Source organism: Hippopotamus amphibius, chromosome 10 (genome assembly GCF_030028045.1).
Source record: "Hippopotamus amphibius kiboko isolate mHipAmp2 chromosome 10, mHipAmp2.hap2, whole genome shotgun sequence".
Taxonomy (NCBI): Eukaryota; Metazoa; Chordata; class Mammalia; order Artiodactyla; family Hippopotamidae; genus Hippopotamus; species Hippopotamus amphibius.
Window position 1 is genome coordinate 99,196,314 of NC_080195.1, and position 26,053 is coordinate 99,222,366.

Here is a 26,053-nt window from a genome sequence, read left to right on the forward strand (position 1 = left end):
TTGAGTGCCTTTTCATGTGCCTTTTGGTCATGGCATTTCCTCTTTGGAAAAATGTCTATTCAGGTCTTCTGCCCATTTTTTAAATCAGGTTGTTTGGTTTTTTGATGTTGAGTTGTATGAGCTGTTTATATATATTGGATATTAATCCCTTATCAGTCATATCTTTGCAAGTATTTTCTCCCAGTCCGTATGTTGTCTTTCTGCTTTTTCAATGGTTTCCTTTACTGTGCAAAAGCTTTTATGTTTAATTAGGTCCCATTTGTTTATTTTTGCTTTGTTTTTTTGCTTTAGGGAGATGGATCCAAAAAAACTACTGCTGTGATTTATGTCAAAGAGTGTCCTGCCTCTGTTTTCCTCTGGGAGTTTTATAGTATCTGGTCTTACATTTAAGTCTTTAATCCATTTTGAGTTTATTTCTGTATATGGTGTTAGAGAATGTTCTAATTTCATTCTTTGACATGTAGCTGTCCAGTTTTCCCAGCACCATTTATTGAAGAGACTGTCTTTTTTTCCACTGTATATTTTTGCCTCCTTTGTCATAGATTTATTGACCATAAGTTGCGGACTTTTTCTGGGCTCTCTATCCTGTTCAATTGATCTATGTACCTACTTTTGTGCCAGTACCATAATGTTTTGATTACCAATTCGAAAAGATACATGCACCCCAATGTTCATAGCAGCATTATTTACAATTGCCAAGATACAGAAGCAACCTAAGTGTCCATCAACAAATGAATGGATAAAGAAGATGTGGTATATCTATATATCTATATCTATATATCTATATACGTCTATATATAGATATATAGAGATACCTGTGTCTGTGTGTGTGTGTGTATACACACACACACACATACACACAATGGAATACTACTCAGCCATAAGAAAGAACAAAATGTTGCCATCCGCAGCAACATGGATGGACTTGGAGGGCGTCATGCTAAGTGAAAATAAATCAAAGACAAATACTGTATGATATCAGAATCTAAAAAATACAACAGGAAAAAGGAAGCAGACTCACAGATACAGAGAACAAACTAGTGGTTCCCAGTGGAGACAGGGAATGGGGAAGGGGCAATATAGCGCTAGGGGAGTGAGAGGCACCAACTCGAGTGTAAGATAGGCTCAAGGATGTACCGTACAACACAGGGAATAAAGCCAATAGTTTGTAATAGCTGTAAAGTACCCTTTAAAAATTGTATAAAAATTTAAAAAAATTTTAAATTAAAAAAAAGACACTGGAGGATAAAGAGAGATCTTCCATGCCTCAAAGGCATAAAATTCTCAGCACTGAATCATCCAACTATCCAAATAACTTTTACAAATGAATCATTCCCTAGCACTTCTCATTCAGCGATATCCGGTTACTGGGCCAGCTTGCGCCATGAGGACCCAGTACGCACAGTGATCACTGCCAGATGTAGCTGGGATGGCAGCAACCCAACCCTGAACTTCAAAGGCATCTCCTCTTCCAGCCATCACCTGCTTAGAAACCAAAACAAACTCCACTGGTTTGGCCACACATCTATAATCTGGTGAAGGCTATTAAAATGTTTTGTTTTTCTTTTTGACATACATGCGGTCCAAGCTTATATAATACAGAAATTCAGCATTTTTAATAAGACCTCAGAGCTGGCAGCCAGTTCCCTCAAGAGAAAAGGTAAGCTTCTGCTCCTCTCCTATTCATCCTTTTCAAATTAGTTCCCACATTTCAGTACAAGACTCAGTGATACAGTTACAGCCTCAAACAGTGCTAGATGCTGCCAACCCAGCACTGTGACAGTCATTTCTCAAAGCCACAAACTGTTTCATCAAATCTAGTCTTTCTTGCCTCATCCACTGGCAAAGAGTTAAGGCTGTAATGTATCATTTGCATGATTCACTTTGTGACCCTCCTCCAAAGTTGTTAGTTTTCTCCCCCTGTGAGCACTTACTACCACCTTCTCAAAATGCAAGGCGGAAAAAGCAGCTGAAAGAATATATTTTCAAAGAATTTTAACTCTAGACATCCAAATAAGATATAAAGCCAAATTAAGCTGCTCTCTCCCTCTCTTTCTCAGAACCTATTTTAAAGACAGAGAAAGTACTGATCCACGAAGGGATCAGTACTTTCTCTGAGACACACATTCTCACAACAGCCTGAGATCAGGTAAGGCTATGAATGTTTCCGCATCCCAGGCTAACTGGAAGACAATATGGGCGTAACTTACTCCATGATTCAATGACAAATTTTCACAAACCATAAATAATGTGTTTGTGAAATGCACCCTCCACGCTACCATCTGGTGATTATTTTCTGAGAAAAGTTCTTTGAGCACAGAGACCATAGTTAATTGACTTTCAACTACACCTAGCACTGTGCCAGCCACAAACCAAGCCTTAATGAGAGCTTTTTATGCTGACTGCAATAGTGACCATGATCAAGATTTTATCCCTCGTGTTGAGCATCAGCTTGTGTTGGTCTCTGATCACGTTTCTGGGAAACGACTGGAAATGGGCTGCACCCAGCGTTACTAGCAATTCTCTCTGCTTCTGGAACAAAGGGGAGTCCCAAGTCCCTAGAGGGCTTAAGAAATGGATTTTCTAAAAATCTCACAATTGTGCTCATGGAGCAGGTAGAATAAAACGTTCCCAATAGTTATGGCTATGTCAACGTATTTAACGTGCCACACATTCTTACAGGAAGGATATATGAAGACACCATGAAACCATATTCCTGTTACTTACACTGGAACTCCATCCACAGCTTCAAATGAAGCCATGGACACAAGTGTCCTCAATTCAAAGTAAGCGTACCATTATTATGTTTTATACTTTGACATGTTACCTTGGGTTGGGGTTACTGGACTATCATTTCCCCTCCATAAATAGTTAGTTTTAACATGATATGGGCTCACAGGCTGTATTGTTAGCTCCATATCTATCTTATTTGACTGCAATAATATGACCAACTCAACCAAAAACAACAATAACAACATTAAAATGGCCCAGTAATTGACCAAAGGGAGATGTAATTTTTATGCATCTTTCTCTCTGTTCATAACAATCCCATTCTTTATAAAAAAAGACACATCTCTGTGGAACATTTTACATAGAAATAAGATGCTTTTCCTTTTAAAGAGAATCAGATTGAAGAGACCTCTGCTAAGGTAGAAGTAGGGTGTATAAATCCTCTTTCCCTCCACTAACCTCCCCCTACCCCCATAAACAAATACGTAAAAGGCAAGAACTTGAAGAGAAATAGCTTGCTTATTTTAGGTATCCTAAGTTAGCCCTCTGCAGATTCTGGTCTTTTTCTAGGCGTGTGACACAACATACATATATTTTTTCAGATTTCCCATCGTATTAAACTAATCTAAAGCTTTAGAGTATAAATACCCCCACCTGCCACTTCTCTCACAGAAGGCTCACAACCAGGGCAGCTTAAACATGGAATCAGCATACACTATACTATCAGGAAACATCAAACATTTTCAACTTCTCTCACATACGAACTAGTCAATCAAAATTATGTATTAGTGTGAAACTTTTCTTTGATCACAAGTGAATAAATTAATCATTCTTAAAATTATGATTTATATGTGCTCTTAAGGTAGAATGTAAGAAATTTACTTGAATGAGAAAAGTGCAGTTTATCAATGACATTTCATTAATGTGGAATTAATGGAATGAGAATCAACAGAAGGGTTCTGTTGAATTTTAACACTTGAGATACGTGTACTATTTTTTGGCAGAAGAAAAAAAAAATCCTCAAGAATAGCTAAATCAGCACAAATCTATTCCTAGTTCTGAAAAAGCCCAGCTAACATTCAATAAATCATTCTACAAAAAGCTAATAGATATTACAAAGCTGTGAACATTGGACAGGTTAAAATATGCAAAGTGTTCAGAACAGTAGTTTGCACACAGCAAGATTATATAATATCTATTACGATTATTACTACTTGTGCACAGACGAGGATATAAGAAGGCAATAAAATTTAGTCCCTGCCCTCATTACACTCATAGTCGACAAAAACCTGAAAACTTATAATGGTATGAAGAAGGGGCCATGTTATTAATAACAGTACAAATCCAGCACTGGTGAGTATGCAATGACAAAATAAATCCACCTGCTGTCCCTATCCCACTGGAAATGGGCATAAACATTTAGATAAACTTAAGTGCTGTCAAAACATTCATATCTTTTAACCCAGTCGTCCTACTTTTGGAAAAGGACTTTAAAGCAATTATAATATTATACAATATGGGAGGAAAATCTGGACTCATTAAGGAATTCAGAAGTTTGGCTTCTATAACGTTAAAAAAAGGAAGCGAAAAAATGTCTGATTAAACATTAAAAATGTATCCATTTGTATCTGACAATCAAGATACGAATGGAAAGATTTTGAAGAAATATACATAATTAAAGGGGATAAATATGAAAATTATAAATGTGTTTTTTAAAAATATTTATTTATTTATTTGGCTGCGCTGGGTCTCTCTTGGAGCATGCGGGATCTACCTCCCTGACCAGGGATCAAACCCAGGCCCCCTGTACAGGAAGTGCGGAGTCTTAACCAGCAGACCACTAGGGAAGTCCCTAAATGTGTTTTTCAAATATTTAAAAATACTATTTTAAAAATGAAAATTTTATATTTTAGACACAACTAAATAAAAACTTAAAAACAAGAACAAAACATAAAACTTAAAATAAGGTCAAATTATGTGTTTTTCCTTGACTCAAATCCTTTTGGAAAATTATCATACTTTAAACATTTTTCTAGTTAGGTTTAAAGGCAAAAATATTTTAAGTGGAGACAGTTTTCCAGGCCTCTAAATACAGCAGATATTTCAAAACATGATCTTTTTGTCCCAGAAAATATGCTACCATTGGTGTAGTCAAAGTAGACAGCAGTAATACTAATAAAAGGAAAAACATAATTGACATAATGATTAGAATAAATGAAGTAACTGGGTGCAAATAAAAAGCCTTAATCATCCACTGTATTTGAGCACATTTTAAGCTCTGGATGCGGTTATGTTTGGAAGGTTTATTTGATTGCAAACATTTCCATCTGCACAAAAGCTGCGTGCAAGAGACAGACTCCTGGGGAGTTTGCTTTTCTGTCTACAGGAGATCAGGGCAGACAAAAGCTTGGAATGAAGTTTCTTTCTTTTCTTTTCCTTTTTTTTTTTTTAAAGAATATTTTCCCTAGCTTTCCAGAACTGAAGAAACCTCTAAACCAGTTTCTCAACCTCGGCTCTACGGACATTTCTTTGTTGTGGGGCTGTCCTGTGTATTATGGGATATTTAGCAGTATCCCTGGTCTCTACCCACCAAATGCCAGGAGCATCCACCCCCCTAATTAGGACAATTAAAAATGTCCACAGACATTTCCAAAGGTCCCTTGGGCATCAAAATCACCCCCAGTTGGGAACCATTACTCTAAACTAATATTTGTTTACTCATTTTCAAAATCACACAATGCTTGCCAACAGCTAATGGAGCTGAGATGGTCTCAGGACTATAACTTGTACTTGCTGAAATTTTTGCCTACTGTTATTTTTAACAAAGAGCTCCAATTTGACGCTAGGAAACAAAAACTGCTTGCTGGTTCAAATAAGAAAGAGACTCTAAGAATGGACTTTTATCCAAAAGTTCAAATAAAGATGAATCTTACCTTCATTTACAACCCTAATTTCATTTCATTTTATTCTATTTTATTTTCCTTTTTAAAGAAACGGAAAGATATTCAATTAGTAACTACAGTAAGGGTACTAAATGGTTGTTACAAATGTTCCTAAGGCCCTAGTATTTTTTCCCCAATATTTCTAGCTTTAGAGACTCCTGATGCAATTTCACTTAATTCTCTCATGTCCGGAATGATATTCTTTTGTAGCTTTAAAACCTAATTAGCTTAACCTTGAGTTACAATTATGTCTGTGTATGCGTTTAACATGAATGCCAATTCAACTCAACTCAAATATTTGTCGAGTACTTAGCTCGTAGAAAATTAGGTCAAGTATTTAATAAAGTCACACAGGCCTCATAACAAATGTAAACTACTGATAAGCAGGGTAGGATATTAGCCCTTGGAATACCACCAGGGTCCATTGGACACAATTTTACATTTTAAGTTTCATTTTGAGCAGTTCTCTTTACTTCTAAGGGTCAATACTTTTAACTTTTACACTTTCTTAAAATATTTTTTCTTAAATGGAATAAAACTCATTGTATTTTGTAATTACCATATCAGTCAACTGGGATTTTTTTGGTGGCTAAGATTTTTTTTCTGCATTTCTATTTTTATCATTCCAAGAATTATTTCATCATTACTGATTAATTATTTCCAACTGGGCAAAGGGAGAAAATAAAAGAATGAAGGAATTGCCTAGAAGGATGATGCAATAGGGGAATTATCACAGTTTTATTACTGTGTTCCCAAAATATTGCATCATCTTTCAAGAAGGAATAAAAGAAGTCTAGAGACTTTCACTGAATCCAAGTGAAAATCAAAAATCTTCATTTTCCACACTGTCAAACAGGAGGAAATTGACAGGAGATATTTCACAATTATTAAACAATCAGAAGATGAGGGAAATTGATCACATAAGCAAAACCTCAGACCATGAGTCTTCAGATGATGATGCCCTAAGATGAATTTTCTCAAGCTCAAGAACTGCAAAGTGAGCAGCGCATTTCTAAGAACAAAGAGAAAATATGGTATTCTCATCCAGTTAGTCATTCAACAGGAAGGATGACATCATTCAGTATTTTGCAACAAAAACAAAAACTATTGCTAAAATTGCTAGAAACGTGTGACAGTATTCTTTCCTCCTTTACAATGTGTGCAACAAATTTTATGATGTTTGTATAACAGAATATTTTTTATACAGTTCAGAAGTAGACCAATACCAAATGCAGGAGTATTTAAAAAGTGATGAGAAGTAAAGAACCAATATAAAATGAATTTAAAAAGGACTGGATTGGATCTTTGTAGGTGGTGCAGTGGTTGAGAATCCGCCTGCCAATGCAGGGGACAGGGGTTCGATCCCTGCTCCAGGAAGATACCACATGCCGTGGAGCAACTAAGCCCGTGTGCCACAACTACTGAGCCTGCGCTTTAGAGCCCGTAAGCCACAACTATTGAGCCCATGTGCTGCAACTACTGAAGCCCACACACCTAGAACCCATGCTCCACAGCAAGAGAAGCCATGGCAATGAGGAGCCAGCGCACCACAATGAAGAGTAGCCCCACTCACTGCAACTAAAGAAAGCCCGCGCACAGCAAAAAAAAAAGACCCAACACAGCCAATAAAATAAATAAATAAATTTATTTTTAAAAAAAGGACTGGATTAATGATTCTCATGGGTGTTTATAAATCCAAACTTGAAAATATTTTCCAATTATGGATAGAAAATAGCTGTTTTCTCTTCAACAAAATTATGAGCTCTTAAAGTTTTAAAAGTATTGATTTTTTTTACAATTATCAAGTGAAAATGCAAGTGTAAGAAAACGACCAAGAAGTACGACGCTAGAACCGAACAGAGATGTTTTTGAACCTGGAATCAGTATTTGTAAGATGGTTATAGATTCGGGTTCATGCATGGCAGGTGATTAGCTGCTAGTTTTATTCAAAGGATACCGCCCACTTCAGAAATCCTTACCTTCAAAACCAGGAAAAGATGAGATAAAAATCTGGCTTAACTGTATTTAAATTTTAATTCAAATTAAGATATTTACTGTATTAATTCTTATTACAATTTCTAAATGGAGTTATTTCTTAGCACCCCTTTATTCTTATTTTTGTAAATCATTTGTAAAATAATTTAAAAATATAAAAATTATAATAATAAAAAGGGCCTGCTGGACTCAGATAGTCAGTGATGCTGGACTGGCTTTCCTAGTTACAGTGCAGGGTAAGGCGATCACCAGAACTGGTTCAGCTGACCAGGCTTAATGAGCATCCTAAGGTATTATGTGGTCTCATGTATGCGCGTGCGCGCGCACGCACACACACACATACACACACACACACACACACACACACACTGCTGAGGAAACCTTCATCAACTAAAGAAAACTCTCCTGAGCTACAAAATACCACCTCAAAGAAAGGCATGGTGAGATGCAGGCACAAGCAATCACTCATCTTTATGTTAACGGCTTTTTTTAATTAAAAGGAAAAAGAAAAAAAAAATCATCTAATTACACATGAAGATCTATCAGGTTACCTGTCAGCACATTCTCACTAATGCCTGCAACTCTAAAAACAGAAAACCATATCCTTAGAGATTGTTTTGAAAAAGAGGCGAAGTGCTGTTATAAAAGAAGTAGAGGGTCCTCCTTTAAGTCGTTTCCTCTACAAATTCATCAACCCCTGTGGACTATGTGGTTTCAGTCAGATTCTGCAATTCTAAGTGGGGGAGAACTCACCCTCCAGGTCCTCAGTGTCAAGGCTGGACTGGATATGGGATTGGTCTTACATGTTAGTTTTCCAAATGAATTTTCCCATGGAAAAATTCTTACCCAAGGTGGCTGGAATCTGTATACTATTAAGATAAGTAAGCTGCATCACTGATCACATAACTAGGTATTTTGAGGTGGCCTGCGAATGTCATCACAACACCGGAGAAATAAATACTGAGTTATTTACAAATAAATTTTGAGAACAGTAACTGATTTGTTTCTCCTCAATCTTTTGAAAGACTTACCTCTTTTTCAATGAGGTCATAAAACAGAGCTCATCCCACAAAGAATGCTTCTCTAAATGCCTCATTAGCAATAGGAAAACATTCATCTCCTTCCAAAAGAAATCTCATTACCTACCAATCAACAAAGTGCATTAAGCTGTGGATCAAATTCCATTTTGAAGGAGCAGAGTTCCCCTTTCTTTTCCCCTCTTCAAGAACTGTCATAGAGTGTCCCCTAAGGACTTCTCAAGGAGGATGTGTTAAATTCTTATTCTGATTCTGCATTTCAAATGTCACAAGGCGGGCTTGTTCCTGGAACCAGGCAGCCACCAGCTGGCAGGAGCCCAGCTTGTGTGTGGGTCAGTGATGCAATACCTCTCTCACTTCGCCCACTGGCTTTGCCAGAGCAGAATGAAGGCACACATGCCAGCAGCACTAACAGAAAAACACGTTCAAAAATGAAGTGATGCAGGTGACCTGATATCCTAATTATAGGAAGTTCAAAACAACTCTTTTACCTTTTTTTCAGCTCTGATTTGTCTTTTTTAAAAAATTTTCTTTTGAAAACAAATATAGTTGATTTACATTGTTGTGTTAGTTTCTAGTATACAGCAAAGTGATTAAGTTGTACATATATATTCTTTTTCATATTCTTTTCCATTATAGGTTATTACAAGATATTGAATATTGTTCCCTCTGCTACACAGTAGGTCCTTGTTGTTTACCTATTTTATATACAGCTGTTTGTATCTGCTAATCCCAAACTCCTAATTTATCCTTCCCTCCCCTCTTTCCCCTTTGGTAACCATAAGTTTATTTTCTATGTCTGTGAGTCTGCTTCTGGTTGTAAATAAGTTTATTTGTAATATTTTTTAGATTCTACATATAACTGATATGATATCTGTCTTTATCTAATTTAACTTCATTTAGTATGATAATCTCTGATCAGTGTGGTGCAAATGGTATTATTTAATTCTTTTTTATAACTGAGTACTATTCTATTTTATATATATATATACAAACATACACACACACACACACACACACACACACACCCCATGTCTTCTTTATTCATTCATCTGTCGATGGACATTTAGATTGCTTCCATGTCTTGCCTATTGTAAATAGTGCTGCAATGAACATCGGGGTGCATGTGTCTTTTTGAATTAGAGCTTTCTGCAGATATATGCCCCGGAATGGGACTGCTGGATTATATGGTAGTTCTATTTTATATACTATTTACCATAGTGGCTGCAACAATTTACATTCCCGCCAATCGTGTAGGAGAGTTCCCTTTTCTCCACACTCTTTCCAGCATTTATTATTTGTAGACTTTTTAATGATGGCCATTGTGACTGGTGTGAGGTGATACCTCACTGTAGTCTAGATTTGCATCTCTCTGATAATCATCCATGCTGAGTATCTTTTCATGTGCCTGTTGGCCATCTGTATGTCTTTGAATCTTAAAAAATCAAGAGTTACAAAAATAATAAAGATTCCTAATTCAACCTTAGAATGTATTGCTGGGTATAGAAACCTTTCATCTGAATGGATGATAAGGAGTAATTAGAAATTTTAAGTAATCTAGAGCTACAACGTCCAATACCACTAGCCACGTGCGACTACTGAGCACGTGAAATGTGACAAATGAGAATGAGATGTGCTGTAAGTGTAAAATATGTGCTAACTTTGAGGACCTTGTGTGAAAGAAACAAACGAAAAAGACTGCGAAGCATCTCATAGATAACTTTTTCATATTGGTTACATGTTGAAATAATATTTTGAATATATGGAATTAAATATGTTCTTAAAATTAATTCACCAGTTTTTCTTTTTACTATTTTCACAGTGGCTATTATTAGAAAGTTGTAAAAAGTACATTAGATGGCTCACATGACATTTCTATGGGATAGATCTGAGCTAAAATACAAGAGATTCTGCAATATCAATTATGGACCATTTGGAAACCTTTACCAAAAGCTATGAAAATTGAAAAAAAAAAAAACAATTCAATTTGGCCAATAATTCTTGAAGACCAATGTGCAAAACATATCTGGTACATAATCTGTAGTTTGAATGCTAGCAGATAAAAGGGGAAATAACAATGAATTGGAAGAGAAGTCGCAGTATAAATAAAAGAATACAAAGGAAGAGCAAGGATAGGAGAAGAAAGAAAAGGATTCCAAGGGAAAGTCAGGGAAGACTTGTAAAAGAGGTATCTTTTCGGGGGAGCATTAAGAAATATACAGGATTGTACAGGTCCTGATAAGATGTAGCAATTTAGAACTGATAAATGTCTTTATGGTACACTAACACCATTTGACAAAAAAAAAGAAATACATTTTCAAAAGGGGCAGAGAGGTAAGAACAAAATCCTAGAGAAAGAAATGGCCAGGGGTTTGGGGGTCTCCGTAGATGAGATGTGGTACATGTGTAAAGCTGAAATGCAGGCTGGAGCCAAGTAATAAGAGCTCTAAATGCCCTTCTGGGGCATTTAAACTTTTCTAGAGACTGCAGGAACCATCAACTATTTCTCACCAAGGGTTAACAGGATTCAAAAACGCACAACAGAAACATTACTAAGGCATGGAGAATTATCTGGGAAAAGAGTAAACAGAGTCTTGTGGGGCAAGGAGAATGAATCTCAAGAAAAGGAATGTAGCTGATGGGGGAGGCTATGCCTGTGTGGGGCAAGGGGATATAGGAAACCTCTGTACCTTCTGCTCGATTCTGCTATGTTCCTAAAACTACTCCAAAAACAATAAAGCCTTGAATACATTTTTAAAAATCCAAGAAAGGAAGAGGTGATCAAGTGTTCAGATGGAACATAACCATAAAAGGGAAGATGGGAAACTAAGAGATAGAAGAAGGTACAGAGAGATGTTGAGGGAGATGAGAAAATTCATGAATTTACTCAACAAACAAGCATCCAAGCACCTACCCAATCCCAGGTACCAAGAAGCAGAAATTCACAATGGATGACGGATGACTGTGAAGGGGTCATTTGAAGAGCATGAAGGAGAGTGATGCTAGGAGCCAAGGAGAATGGAGTTGGCTTGGATCAGCTGCTATGGTGAAGGTGATAGGTGATCAAATAGTGATAACTAGGTGTATCTAGTAAATCTAGTAACATTAAGATCCCAGCTGATGTTACAGCATGAATAAGAAATGGAATTAACTGGTGGAATTATATGACATGATACATCAACCTTAGAAAATTCAGAAGCAATTAAAGGGAGAAATTAATTTCCCCCAAATATGGAGGACTGATGAAAATACCTTTAGAAAATGTGAACGGTATCAAGTCCAGGATATTCAAACGAACATGTAAAAATGGTTATCCCTTGGGTTCATTCTGGTCAGGAAGGACTAAAAAAATAAGAGGATAACGGACTAAAAGTCTGAATTGGGGAGGTAATTATTATGAGGGAAGGGTGAAATCAGTAGGACCTGATGAGCATTTTAGGTCTAAGATCAGAAAGATTACATTTAGAGAGTAATGTCAAACCTGGAAACGCTGTAGGTGCAGCCTTTTTAAGTGATGACAGAGTCTAAGGGATGACTGTGCTGCAGATAGCAGAAATGGCACATAAATTAAGGTGCTTAGGAAACAGCCAGCCAACATTTCAACTGAATGCCAACTTGGATGGTGATATAACTGAAAACAGAAATAGGGAAGGTGACCATATGACCTGGTTTGTCTAAGTTCTTTAGTTAAGACTATGGCCCTAGTGTCAAATATGGCTTAAACAGTAAATTGTACAGTTTCCCTAGCAATAGGTAATGCAGTAAATTAAAAGAAAAAAAACCCCAGTGTTAAAGAACAGGATACTAGTGTTCTGCAGTTTGGTGATTGTAACAAAGAAGGCATATAGAAGGAGCATAACCAGAGAGGTGGGTATCAAAGAAGGTACAGTGACTGACTGACAGGAATAAATAAATGAGGGACGTGAGGCCAGAACGGGAAGCCCTGTGGATCTCCTTCCAGGAGTGGTGAGACGGGGTGTAGGAAAAGAAAGGGCTGCTGAGGAGGGTTTCAGAAGATACCATGTTAGTAATGCTTTCAATTAGGTCAGTAAGTTGGAAGGAGTGCAGGAGGAAAAGATCAAGACACGTTCAAATATACTCCCAATAAAAAGTAGGTTTTACAAGACATAAAAAAAATGTTAATTGGGGAAAAGGGCCTGGCAAAAGGCTGTCACTCTCAGGTAAAGCGCAAACACCCAGTTTTAATTACAAAAGTCCCTCGTATATAAATGATCATGAATGGCGGGTCACCAAACTTGATACCGGGTTACAAGTACACAGCTAGCTCTGTATGATCTTAACAGCAGCCATGGAGCTTTCTTGGTTTACTCACCATTATTTGGGATGTTTACTAAGTATGGAGTCAGTTCAGTAACCAGAAGTGATCAAATATCCAACAGACCAGGAATAAAGAAAATGGCTGTACAATCTCAAATCTCCCTTTTTAATACTGATTGTACTGGCATCATGCAGTAAGAGCCCCAGTGATAAGAATTTTTTAAGAAGTCACTCTTAAATTTTCAAATCCAGATATGACTGAGGAATGATATGAAAAAGCAATAAAAACAAAAAGAATTAAGCAACTCCAACTTTTGGACAAAGTGGCAATTAGACCCAAATCAATGGACATTTCTACACCTGGCACATGGAACACAGGTGAGGGAACCAGCCATGGCCCAGAAGGCAATGCTCAGAAGCTTTCCCACTCACCAATCCCACTCACCAATCCATGGCCACTCAGCCATGGTTCAGAAGGCAATGCTCAGAAGCGTTCTCACTCACCAATCCTGGGAGAAGAAGAATTTACACTATTTAACTTTCATCTCTTAGAAACATAAAGAAATACTGTAAGCATACAGTTGACTTTTTCCTCATTTCTTTCTCCCATTCTTTAGGATTTGTTTCTTTAACTTTATGTTCTGCTACGCTGAACTCAATATTTCTAAACCGCATAAAGAGGGAACACAAAAGAGCTTAACTAACAAAAAGAGAGTCATAATAAAACTGGCGGACTTCCCTGGTGGCACAGTGGTTAAGAATCTGCCTGCCAATGCAGGGGACATGGGTTCGATCCCTGGTCCGGGAAAATCCCACGAGGAGCGACTGAGCCCGCATGCTACAACTATTAAGCCTGTGCTCTAGAGTATGTGAGCCACAGCTACTGAGCCTGTGTGCTGCAACTACTGAAGGTCCCATGCCTAGAGCTGGTGCTCTGCAACAAAAGAAGCTACGACAATGAGAAGCCCAGCCGCAACAAACAGCAGCCCCTGCTTGCCGCAACTAGAGAAAGCCTGCGCACAGCAACAAAGACCCAAAGCAGCCATAAATAAATAAACCAGTTAAAAAAATTATAAAAATAAAAAAAAATTGGGCAATAGCCACCAAAGAAGCCTGCATTATTAACTGACAAGAAATGACAACTAGGGTCCCTTGGGGTACATAGATTTTATATATTTGTAAAATAGATATGTACTTTTGTAAAATCATTTTAAAAATTCTACAAAATATGTTATTAAAAAATCTGTGCCTGACTATATAAAAATCAGAAAACTCTATACTAATTACTCTAAGTCATATAATTCATATTTACTGTTCTATCTGGAAATCTGTAACACTAGGGAACATCTGAGAAAATACTGAAGGAAAAAGTGAAGTGATATGTCATCATCACCTTTGGGGGATAAGATAGGATGAAACTAATGACTGAACCAGATGGCCTTTCTACCCAAAGATTCTGATTTTATAATTTTATGATCTGAATATAAATGTTTGCCTTTAATTAAAAATAAGAATCTACAAGTTACGGGATTAAGATTCCAAGGAAAAAGAGGTGAAAATATATTTCTTAATAATCACAAAACCAAAGACAGTCAAAGAATGTTAGCAAACATTTATGATTTCCTCTGACCTCATATGCAAAGGAAAAGAGGACGAAAGGAAAAAAATCCCACACAAACAAAAAACAAAAACCCCACAAAAAGAGAAACAAAACAAAACTCTTTTTAACAAAAATTCAGATTTAACTAATGGCTGATGAAATAATTCCCAAATCACCCCCAATTTCTAAATTACAGACCAAAACAGCATCCATGTCACTCACCCAGATCTCAATTCTCTGCAGAACTACCAGTGACCTATTACAATATCAGTGGAATTTCGATCCCAACTCTTGAGATTGAAATAAAATAGTTAAAATTAACTCAGTGATGGCTGATCAATTATACTAAAATTAAATGGTAGGCCCTATCCAGAACAAAACTTCATGGTTAGATTTTTTTCCATAAAAGCAGAATTTGATGGGAGTGGGCAGAGATCGTTTAAATGAAAAATAGAAAGATACATTTATAGAAGAAACAAAACTATATATTACATGTTCTGGCATCTACGACAGATGAAACACAAAGGCCATCTTACCTCCCATCTGTATAGTCTGTATCTGCTCCACCCCACCAGACGTCTGAGTCATCCTCCTCTGCGTCTGCTGAGTCAATATTGTCACTTTCCTCGGCCAGTGGGCAACATACAAACTCCACCCCTCTGAACTTGTCAATTCCACAGGGCAGCAACATGCCATAGTCATGCAAGTTGGTACTCTTCTCACTACATGTCTACAAAAGGTAAGGAGAAAACAGTGAGAGTACTGGAGCAGGCGTGCTTCACTGTAAGAAAATCCCAATTGTAACAACACAAAGGCCCAGCATATCAAGAACCAATTATACAATGGAAAGAATCATTTGCTTTTTGAGTGGATTTACAACAGGTTTTCTTTAGCACAGGCTACTTTGGTACCCTTAATTTTTACCCTTGTTACTTATTTAATAAACATATGTTGTTATACTACAGAAATTAATTAAAAAACAGGAATAGAAACTAACAGAGCTGAGGCACTGTGAATAGTTAGCAGAGAATCAATGCTTTCTGGTTTCATTAGCATATCAGGAAGTAATGATAGTTTCATGGTATCCCCCCAACTCACTTCTACCTCTGTTATGGATGAAAGCTTCTCTCGCTTGGACCTAACATATTCTAGAAATTCTAACTCTCTTGGCTCACTTCCAAAATACCAATCCAGGGAAGAGAAGAAATTCTCCTCTGCTATGAATCAGAACTTAAAATCATTAGAGATTTCTCCTTCAAAATCCTTTTGCTTTCCTGGGAATTGCTAAATTCCTACAAATCTAGATTAACATAAAGCATTTGATAGCATCCAGTGGCGACAGAAGAAAGATTAATAATTCAACACACATAGGTAAACAATGAAATTTTACCGAGTGTATTCTGACCTCATAGGAATTAGAGCCATTTTCTTTCTTAGCAATGAAAAAAAAATTTTTTTTAACTTAAGAAGAAACTGAAAAATGAGTTTATCAGATGGGTACTGGGCTTTAAATTATGTAGTTTGTTTTCTTAATATCAATTAGCTCAAACTTTTTAATATAAAGACAATGCCATTTTACAGTAAATTAAAACACATTATTTTATAAAGGTAAAATTAATGCTGAATCTTAAATGGTGTTTTCTGCCTAACAGCTTTAAGGCTATGATGCAGTGGTTAAATGGAGCTAGATCAGGGTTTCTCAGTCTTGGTACCACTGACATTTTGGACCAGATCATTCTTGAGGACACGGGTCAGGAAAAGCTGTCCTGGTTCACTGAAGAATGTTTAGTAAAAGTTCTGGCCTCTAGCCACCAAATACCAGTAGTACCAAAGCTTAAGCCAATAATGTCTCCAGACATTGGCTCATGTTCCTGGGAAAGGATGTGGAGCAAAACTGACCCCATTTGAGAACCACTGAGCTAGATAAAGGAGCCTAATTCTAGGAGACTGATCTCATTACCAAAAAACTATACAATTTTATTAGAAAAACTCATAATATGTCAAAGGGACAAAGCAGTCTTGAAGGTAGTAATATCAGAAAGTGACATTTTGGGAATTTCCTGGTGGTCCAGTAGTTAGGACTCCACGTTTTCACTGCTGAGGGCTCGGGTTCGATCCCTGGTCGAGGAACTAAAATCCCACAAGCCACGTGGCGTGGGCAAAAATTAAAAAGTGACATTTTATGCTGACTGTCTTATGTCTCTTATGGGCTTTGCCACAAGCGGGGGTTAGCAAAGGTCGGAATTGCTGCCACAGACTCATCCACCACCCAACAATGAAAGTGGCAGTACAGCACAGTGAGCACAAAACTGATAGCTTCACTTGGAAACTGAGTCCTAACTGTAGCGTTCAGGTTGGTATTGGACAAGCTACTTCCTATTCTACCACCGTATTCCCCAACAGATAATAGAGAGAAAGGTTAAATTATGAAAACTAAGTATGTGACAAAAGAAAACAAGAGGTAAATTAAAAGTTTTTTTTAAAAAAGTTATGTTTTAAGGTTTACAGGGAGTATAAAATTATAGTTTCTAATTTATAAAACATGGCATAGGCATAACAGACCTAACTAAATATAAAATTTTCATGGATGGCTTTTTAAAATAATAATAATAACTTATTTATCAACACAGATGTTGCCTCAAGATATCCTCTTAAAATATTCATGAAGTCTTTTATTTTTAACAATAATAATTAAAAAAACCATATTTATCAACACAGCTGTTGCCTCCAAATACCCTCTAAAATGTCACTGTGCATAGTTCCTGGGAAGCCTTCATTTTAAAGTAGAAAGAATGAATGGGCTGGTACCTCTTTGGCAACGGTGTGCCAGTGAAGGTGGGTTTCGCAAACATCCATCCTCTCCTGGTGTAAGAATTTGCACTTGTCGGGAACGAGGAGGGCATCGCTTACAAACTCACCAACTGCAAGAAAGGAAAACGGCTTCATGTCATTCCGTCTGCATTCTAGGGGTCTTATCCCAGTGATAGTAACAAGGAAAGCCAAACTGAACGAACTTCAGAGAAGTTGCACAGCTTTTAGAATGATGAAGTAATCAACCCAGGAAAGACCCTGACTGCAATCATACAAAATCATACAAACACTGCCACTCAACTGCAACAAAGCTTAAAAAGTGACATTGACATCGCCTAGGCAATCGTTTGAGAAGAATCAAAGTAAATAATTGTCCACCCCTCTTTCTTGGACATTTTAATCTGTTTGTAAACTAACAGAAAAGTCAGCATTTTTCCACTTCTGAAACAAACAAAATCTGTATATACACATATGTGTATTATTTTTTTAAACATATGCTTAGTGTTTTTATTTTAGTTTTTTGCTCATCAAGAAATTTAATTAAAGTATTGGTTACTTTTCAAGTGTATAGAATCACAGAGGGAAACAGAGAAATTCAACAAGACCTGTACAATTTTACTTCTTCAAAAGATATCTGAAGCAAATACACATGTGTATTATATGCTTATATACACAATCACATATACACACATACACACAGAGAGCTTAATTCAATTAAATTATGAAAACTGCTCCTTAGACTTTTGCTATTTTTTTTTCAATTGTATATCACGCTGATTATTTCTAGCATTGTTGGTACTTCAGATATAGAAATATTATTGATACATAAAGGCCTATAAGAATTCACATTCTCATAAAGGCGAAAGTTGGATAATTACAACATAACGTGTAAGCTTTGGGCTTAATTTTTACTTGTTTTGTTTACTACAGTATCCCCAGCTTTCAGCATAGATTCTGCACACAGTAGGCAATAGATGTCTTGATGAATGAAGAAATTAAATGCTGTAATAGAGATAAAGTGATGGGCCAACATAGTAAACACATCTGCTTGGGTGCAATGGGAAAGACCTCAAAGTAGAAACAACATTAGAGATGAGTCTAAATGGATGAGCAGGAGTGTGCTATGTAGGAAATGAATGGGAAGGTGCAGGATGTAAGGACGGTATCTATCTTGTTTAACATTCTACTCCCAATCTGTGGTCCAGTGCTAGCACACATGACCATACTGGATGGATGGATGGATGGATGGATGGATGGATGGATGGATGGCTGGCTGGCTGAAGAAAACCTTCTGTGCAAAGAAAGAATAAAGAACAAAGCATAATCTGTAGAAGAGGCAGAAGTCCACCGTGGCTGGAACACAAGATAAGTGGGAAAAAATGTCCAGAAATAAAATAAGACTGGAGAAATATGGCAGATTCCAGTTTCAGAATCTAAGGTTTTAGATGCCATTTTGGATGCAATATAGGCCGAAGGATATTTTAAACAGGAATGACATGCTCAAGTTTGATTTTCAGATAAACTCTTTAATCAAGTGAAGGATGGACTAGTGTCGTGAGGCCATGAAAGCCCAGAGACCACTGAGTAAGGTACTGCAACCCTTTAAGCAAGACATACAAGAAGAGTTTTAAACCAACAACTACAAATGAGCTAGGACTATAAGTTGTCTACATGTCAGCAAAGACAAGAACAATTTTTTTTACTTTCATAGTATGTTACATGAAATTTGCTGAAATAATACCTAAAGAGATAAAGTTCCTAAGGAAGGAAAGACGAAAAACAACTTTTCATTCCCTTTATATAACAGGATTCTTTAAAACTCTCTTTCTATAAAGGTGTTTAAACTTTCTGTCTCTAATATGCACAATGTCTCATGATATTTAAGAATTTATTTTAATAAATAATATTTAGATAAAAATCTAAGCAAATCACAGGGGATAAGGAGCCTCGTCTTGTCATTCCTCAGATCTTTGAAACAATCCATGGTGTCCACAGCATCGTATTGTGAGCCACAGAGAATGCAAGAATTATGAGACACAGTGTTCCCAAGGGCTGCATGCAGGTGGTGCTTGGTGAGGAAGGAACCCTTGAATCCATGGAGTGCTTGGCTCTCCACATGCATCACTGCATTTCAGTGATCTCAGCTCCACAACAGCTGTGTGATGGATCTCATAATACAAACCTCACTTCCCAGAAACATGCCTAAGGCCACTTATCTTCAGGAGATTATAACCTAGCCCTAGAGATAAACATTAAGATATTAATTATAAGGAAAGAAATGACATAATGTGATGTCACAATTTTCTTTTGCTTTTACGTAGAATACTATAAAATAAAACAACAAATAAAACAAAAAGACCAAACTAAAACCCAGATGAGTTGGGAGAATAGAAAATAAAAATTAACCTCAGCCAAAACTAACACACCTTTCTGCAAGTGCACTCTTCATGGTTTCTCAGGGCAGGCAATCAACTATAGCAAGAATACTTTATACCTGAGGCAACCCAATTTTCAAGGCCACAGGAGGCCAGAAGTGACCAGTGGCCTGAAGATGCCTGCCTAATTTATTACGAGCTCTGGTCTGTCAAGCCATACTGCCATATTTACAAATGTCCTAAATACTAAGCAATATTTTTCTATTTTACAAGTAACTACCTGGAAAGATTCAATGCCTGGCCCAAAGCTATTAAATCAGCTTATGAGACAATCAGGAGGAGATCGAATACTCTCAACTTCATCCTGAAATAATTCTTGCGGCATAAACTGGATAACAGCTGCCAGACAGCAGAGTGTCTTGTTTTGCTTGACCTTAGGCCAGTCTCCTGAGGCATAGATTTTAATGCAAAGTTGAAGTCACTGAAAGATATTCACTGCGGTAAAATCTAATGTTCATCAACAGGATACATATGACATTAATTTATAAAAGGATATTTGATTTTTTTTTTAATTTGGAAAACGACATTTCATTTCGTAATGTGAAGACGCTCTTAGGTTTCTAACATTGCACACAGCCAAGAAATGGATGTCCCTGAAATGAGACTGCTTTTTTAAAGGATTAATACTGGTTATTTAATAGGCCCTTGGGACAAATGGCAAAAAAGAAACCTTGTACACTAACATTAAAATAAAATTCAGCAAAGACTGGATTTTATAACTTTGCTTAGATTACTTTCAAAACTGATGAAACATACTAGAATGTTACGCATCAGAAATTTTAAAGCAATTAAACCACAAAAATCTGTTAAAATTTCTTTAATAAGGAATTAAAGAGAAGTGGTAAAAATGTAGTAAATCCTTTCTCAGAAACTCATTTAGTTTAACATGGTTTATGTTTTCTTTCTAATTCTAAAAGCAGTATTCTTAAAAAATCTATGATACAACAGGGGATATGTGGGAACTCTCTACTTTTCACTCAGTTTTGCTGGGAACCTAAAATTGCCCTAAGAAATAGTTTTTGGATTTTAAAAAGTCTGATAGTATATATGTGGAGTTTCCATATAGAACCATGCATACCTTTATTTTTAAAACAAACTTCTGTTTATTTGGTTTGATCCTCAGGTCAAAAAAAATTTTTAATAGAATTCAAGTGAAAGAGACCAAAATACATTAAGTATCATATTGAGAAATCATGTTTCTCCTAATGCTGAACTTCAGAATTTGGCACCATTTAATCCTAATGGTTCAATTCAATATACACTGTGCATATTTACTGATAATCACACAACCTGGTTTCTTGTTTTAAAAAATTTACAATTTATATTACACACACTGCAACTGAAAGGGAATTTTCACAGCTAATGAACAAGATCTGTGCTTGGCTTCTTAGCTAAAAAGTCTTGGCAAGGTAAACAATAATGCAGAATTCAATTGGGACTCTGCGGGCATCAATCCACTGGCTCTTAGGTGGTCTTTGAGAGGACTGTCTTACTCAAATTACCTCATTTCGCAGATGGGAGGAAAAGAACCCATGTCAAGTGGCTTGTTCACAGAGCCAACTGGCAGTGGAACTGGCCTGAAAATCTGGATCTCTGGACTCTCCATCCAAGTGTGGTAACTCAACTCGCTGTCATTTAAAGTCTGGTCGAAATGGGTTATTTGGCAAATCCCCTTTGGCTTTTATAAAAGTAGATTCACTTTTGGACTATAAAATACTTTAATGTTGTGATCTACAACATGGTCAATTTGACAATAAAACTGGACTTAAATTAGCTAGCAAGTCATGTAAAACAGTTGACAGTGCATTCTACTGAACAGAATAGAACACATGATAAACACAGAAGAGAATGCGTGACACACAGTGGCTTAAAGCCATGATGGGATTACTTCTCTCCTACAAGAAGCTGAAGCTGCTACAGATGTTCAATGATGCCCTCAGGGACTAGGCGATTCCTATCTTTCTGCACTGCTGTCCTTAGCATGTTGGCTTTTGTCATCACGTTTTGTGGTCACAAAATAGCCACAGAATCTTAAGACTTCATGTCCAAGTTCCAGACAGGAACAGGAAGAAAAGGCTAAGGGATGAAGGTTTTCTGTTTGTTTTTTTCACCATTAAAGCTTTGCTGTTTTCTGTGGGAGGAACACCCACCCCAGTATGCACATGCCATACGCCACAGGTGTGTCATCGGGCCACACTGAGCTGCAAGGGAATCTGCAGAAAGTATCTTTGGCTGAGCACCCTGTCGCCATGAATAAAAAATCTGGAATTCTTTCCAAAAGGAAGAATTGGGAATGAATATTACACAGGCAAGTACTATGAAATTCGAAGACAGGAATGTATTTCTCAATTTCTTTATGGTCCTTTTCAAAAGACAGATGATTCTGGGAAGAAGAGAGAACAGAGAGCAAAAGTGCCACAGCTAAAACCAAAGGGACTGCGAATCCACGGCACAGGAGAAAAGGGTGCAAAGGGTGTCAGAGGAAAGAAGAGTTTTTCTCAAAACTGAGGCTGCTGAGTTTTTGAGAGTCAGAGTGGGATTGAACAGACTGATTAAAAGATTCCAGAACCACACACACAGAGAGCTCAGATGAATAAGTTGTGTTTCCATGAATTCACAAAGATTAAAACTGTTGGCTAGAGACATCTCAGGTCTTCCTAAAAGTTAAGGGAAAGGGGGCAGGAGAACGTTTTAGCAATGGAATTCCTGAAAAATAGCAAAGCCTCCGTTTGCTTCTTTGTGCTGTACTCTTCTAAGGCCCAGACCTGGCTCTCAAAGGTAAGATGTTAGCAGTTCCAGTAATTCTGAACTCCGAGCCTGGAACTGGCCTACATGCTTCCTGGACATCATCTCACATCATACTCGGGACCACACACACTGAAGCAGCTACAATGATCTCATTTTATAAGAGAAGAAGGTGAGACTAAGAGGTTACATAATCAGCCCAGGTCACACATTGTAGTAAATGGTGGAATTGGGAGAATTAAATGAGTTAATGTTCATAACGCACCCAACTCAGTGCCCCCAACAAAGGTGCTCAATAAATTATTTTATTCGTATTTTACTATTATCTTTCCCCCCAGTATGTCATCAACCACTAAGGCTTCTCATATTAATAATAATCATAGTTTCTAAGAACAGTAACAGCTACTCTTTATTGTTTACTGATCACCTACTATACACCTGCTGAAGGCAATGGGGTTTTATTTTCATTACGCCACCACTATCATTATAGCTCTATAGATAAAATGGTTTTACATTTGAGTATTGCTTATGATGTGAGAGGGAAAAACAGCGGTCACTAGGGTGGGGTGGAGTCCCTAGGACTGCAGAAGTGGGGAATCTGAGTGATCAGCGCTTTCACCTTTAGCCCTGGGCTCACCACCTGTCTGTGAAGGGGTTTCCTGAATCCCCGCCAGTGCTCACCGCACTAACTCTTCACTGCACACTTTCTAATTTTCCTTAGTGTTGGGAATACAGCAGTAGACTAAACAGATGAAACTAAATGGGATTCTAGTGGGGAAAGATAAAGCAAAAAAGTAAAAGAGCATGTCAGATGGTAATAAACACTATGCAGATAAGGCAGATGAAGGGACAGAGACTTTGGGAAGGAGGGGTGAAATTTTAAATAGTGGTCAGGGAGCCTCACTAAAAATATAACACATGAGTGAAGACATGAGGAAGTGAGGGAACAAACCAACCAGATCTCAGAGGCAGGAGCCTGCCTGGTGGGTTTACAGAATAGTAAGGGGGACCAGTGTTGTCACAGATGAATGACGGAGAGGAGGTCACTGAGTGAGAGCAGACTGCACGGGGCCTTAAATGTTGCCCATCCTCTGGTCAGTACTCTGAGGAACATCAGCAGACTCTGGTGTGGTTTTCTGAACCACTTAATCCTGCCCGAGGGGGCAAGATTGCAAGGAGGAAGACCAGGCAGTGAGCCGTGGCAATGATCCAGGTGGGAGATGACAAAGGCTTGGACCAGAATGATGGCAGTAGAGATGGTGGGCAGTGGTTAAGAGCCTGGATACAGTTTGAAAGTAGAATCTAAAGGATTAACTGAGGGGTATACGAGAAAAAGAGTCAAGGATCTAACTGGCTCCATTTCAATAGCTAGAAGATGCTTCATATGAAGATGACAGAAAATGACTGGGCAAGATGAGTAGAACATTCCAGATTCATGTGCTTATTAACCTACACTACTGCATCCATGCACATCAAAGTGAGACCTGTAGACAAGTGTTCACTCAATTTTTAATTTTACCATTTCAGACTCTTCCTCTACAAACATTTTTATTGAATTTTCGCACTACATACTGATATTCTGTAACTTTCACGTTATCAAATAGGCTAGGACATTTTTCTGGAAGGTGTTTGTGTTCAAGAGATGGAAAGAATAGTTACAGAAGCACCCAAAATACTTCTCAACAAACTTTTCATGTGATAGAACTGTTATGGTTTTTGCTTCAGAGAGTGGGTAGTTACTGGGTCCTCAAAAAGGACAGAAGGGTGAATTATCCATTCGAAAAGATACATGCACACCAAAGTTCATAGCAGCACTATTTACAATAGCCAAAACATGGAAGCAACCTAAAAGTCCATCGACAAGTGAATGGATAAAGAAGATGTGGAGTGTATATATATATATATATATACACTAATATATATATACACACACACTAATATATATATATAATGGAATATTACTCAAGGATAAAAAAGAATGAAATAATGCCATTTGTGGCAACGTGGATGGACCCAGAAATTATCGTATTAAGTGATGTAAGCCAGACAGAGAAAGACAAATACCACATGATATCGCTTATATGTGGAATCTAAAAAAAGATACAAATTTATTTATAAAATAGAAACTCACCCACAGACACAGAAAACAAACTTATGGTTAGCAAAGGCGAAAGTGGGAGCTGGGATAAATTAGGAGGTTGGGATTAACATACACACACGACTATATATGAAATAGATAACTAATAAGGACTTACTGTATAGCACAGGGAACTATACTCAATATTTTCTAATAATTTATAAGGGAAAAACTCTGAAAAAGAATACATATATATGTGCATATATATACATACACACACGTATGTATAACTGAATCACTGTGCTATACACTTGAAACTAACACAACATTGTAAATCAACGATACTTCAATTAAACAACAACAACAACAACAAAAACAGTGACTGTTGCTATCACCAACATTTCACAGTAACTATCACCAGATAGTAGTGAGAACTGACAGATGGCAGTCTTCAGATCACAACTGTTTGCCAGATGGCAGAAATTGCATGGATCAAGATAAGAAAAAGGCAAAAGAAGTGAAAGCTACAAGTTCCCTTAAATCCTCTCTCTCATTTTTTCCCGTGAATGAAGCCCAGTCTCCCGTACACACACAAACGGCAGGTCAGGTACAAGACAGAAATAGTGTTTGACCCAGGCTCTGAATAACACTATCTTAAGATGATGAAAACAGTGTAAAGGACATATGTTAAAAAGACAGGAATAAAATAAACATTTGTTAGCAATTTTGCAGCTTTTAAAAAGCCTCACAAAGGTATGAGTTAATTCTGATACTGCTCGCCAAGTGCACGACTGAACAACTGTGTAAATAGAAGGTCGATGTTGGGACCGGGTTTCCCACCGTTGGAATGAGAATTTACAGATAAGCAAGGGGAGGAGGTAGAAGGACCCGTGTAATATAGATTAGAGTTGGAGACATCAGGATGAACTCTTATTTAGCTTAATATAGATACAGATGGTTAGTTACAGAAATATTCATACAAGGTGGACTGGATACAAATATAAAGCCTCCCTCTGTCAGCTGAGAGGACTTAAAAGCAAAGGCATTCCAGTAGCAATGAGCACACCTGACACCCAGATTTCAGTTTTTAATATTGTTCTCCAATAAAAGGAACTGGAGCTCCTTGGAGAAATAACGGATTCTAGGATTGGGGCATAAAACATACAGTATGAGTCAGGAGTACCCTGTGGAGAAAAAAATAAGAGAGCGTATTTCAAATAAGCACAGAAGCTAAATGAATGAGCTCCCAAAGGCCAAAACTGGAACAATTTGAGCAATAATATATATAAATAATTAATAAAGTAGTATTAGATTATAACACAAAATATAAAATATTTACCTATGAGTCAAAATAACTGAATAAATAAATGGGCGGAAAGAGGCAAACCTGTGCAGAATTCCAA

General features: G+C 37.2%; 1 protein-coding gene across 6 annotated transcripts in view; it reads right to left on the reverse strand.

Moving 5' to 3' along the window:
- The window catches only part of APP (amyloid beta precursor protein), a 272,596-nt gene that overhangs the window by 149,337 nt on the left and 97,206 nt on the right, over positions 1 to 26,053 (reverse strand). For all 6 annotated transcript variants that reach the window (XM_057696995.1, XM_057696997.1, XM_057696998.1 and 3 more), the window contains exons 4-5: positions 17,391 to 17,503; positions 15,119 to 15,312 (exon numbers count right to left, since the gene is read on the reverse strand). In XM_057696995.1, the coding sequence (XP_057552978.1) occupies positions 15,119 to 15,312; positions 17,391 to 17,503 (307 nt within the window). The remainder of the gene's footprint in view (positions 1 to 15,118; positions 15,313 to 17,390; positions 17,504 to 26,053) is intronic.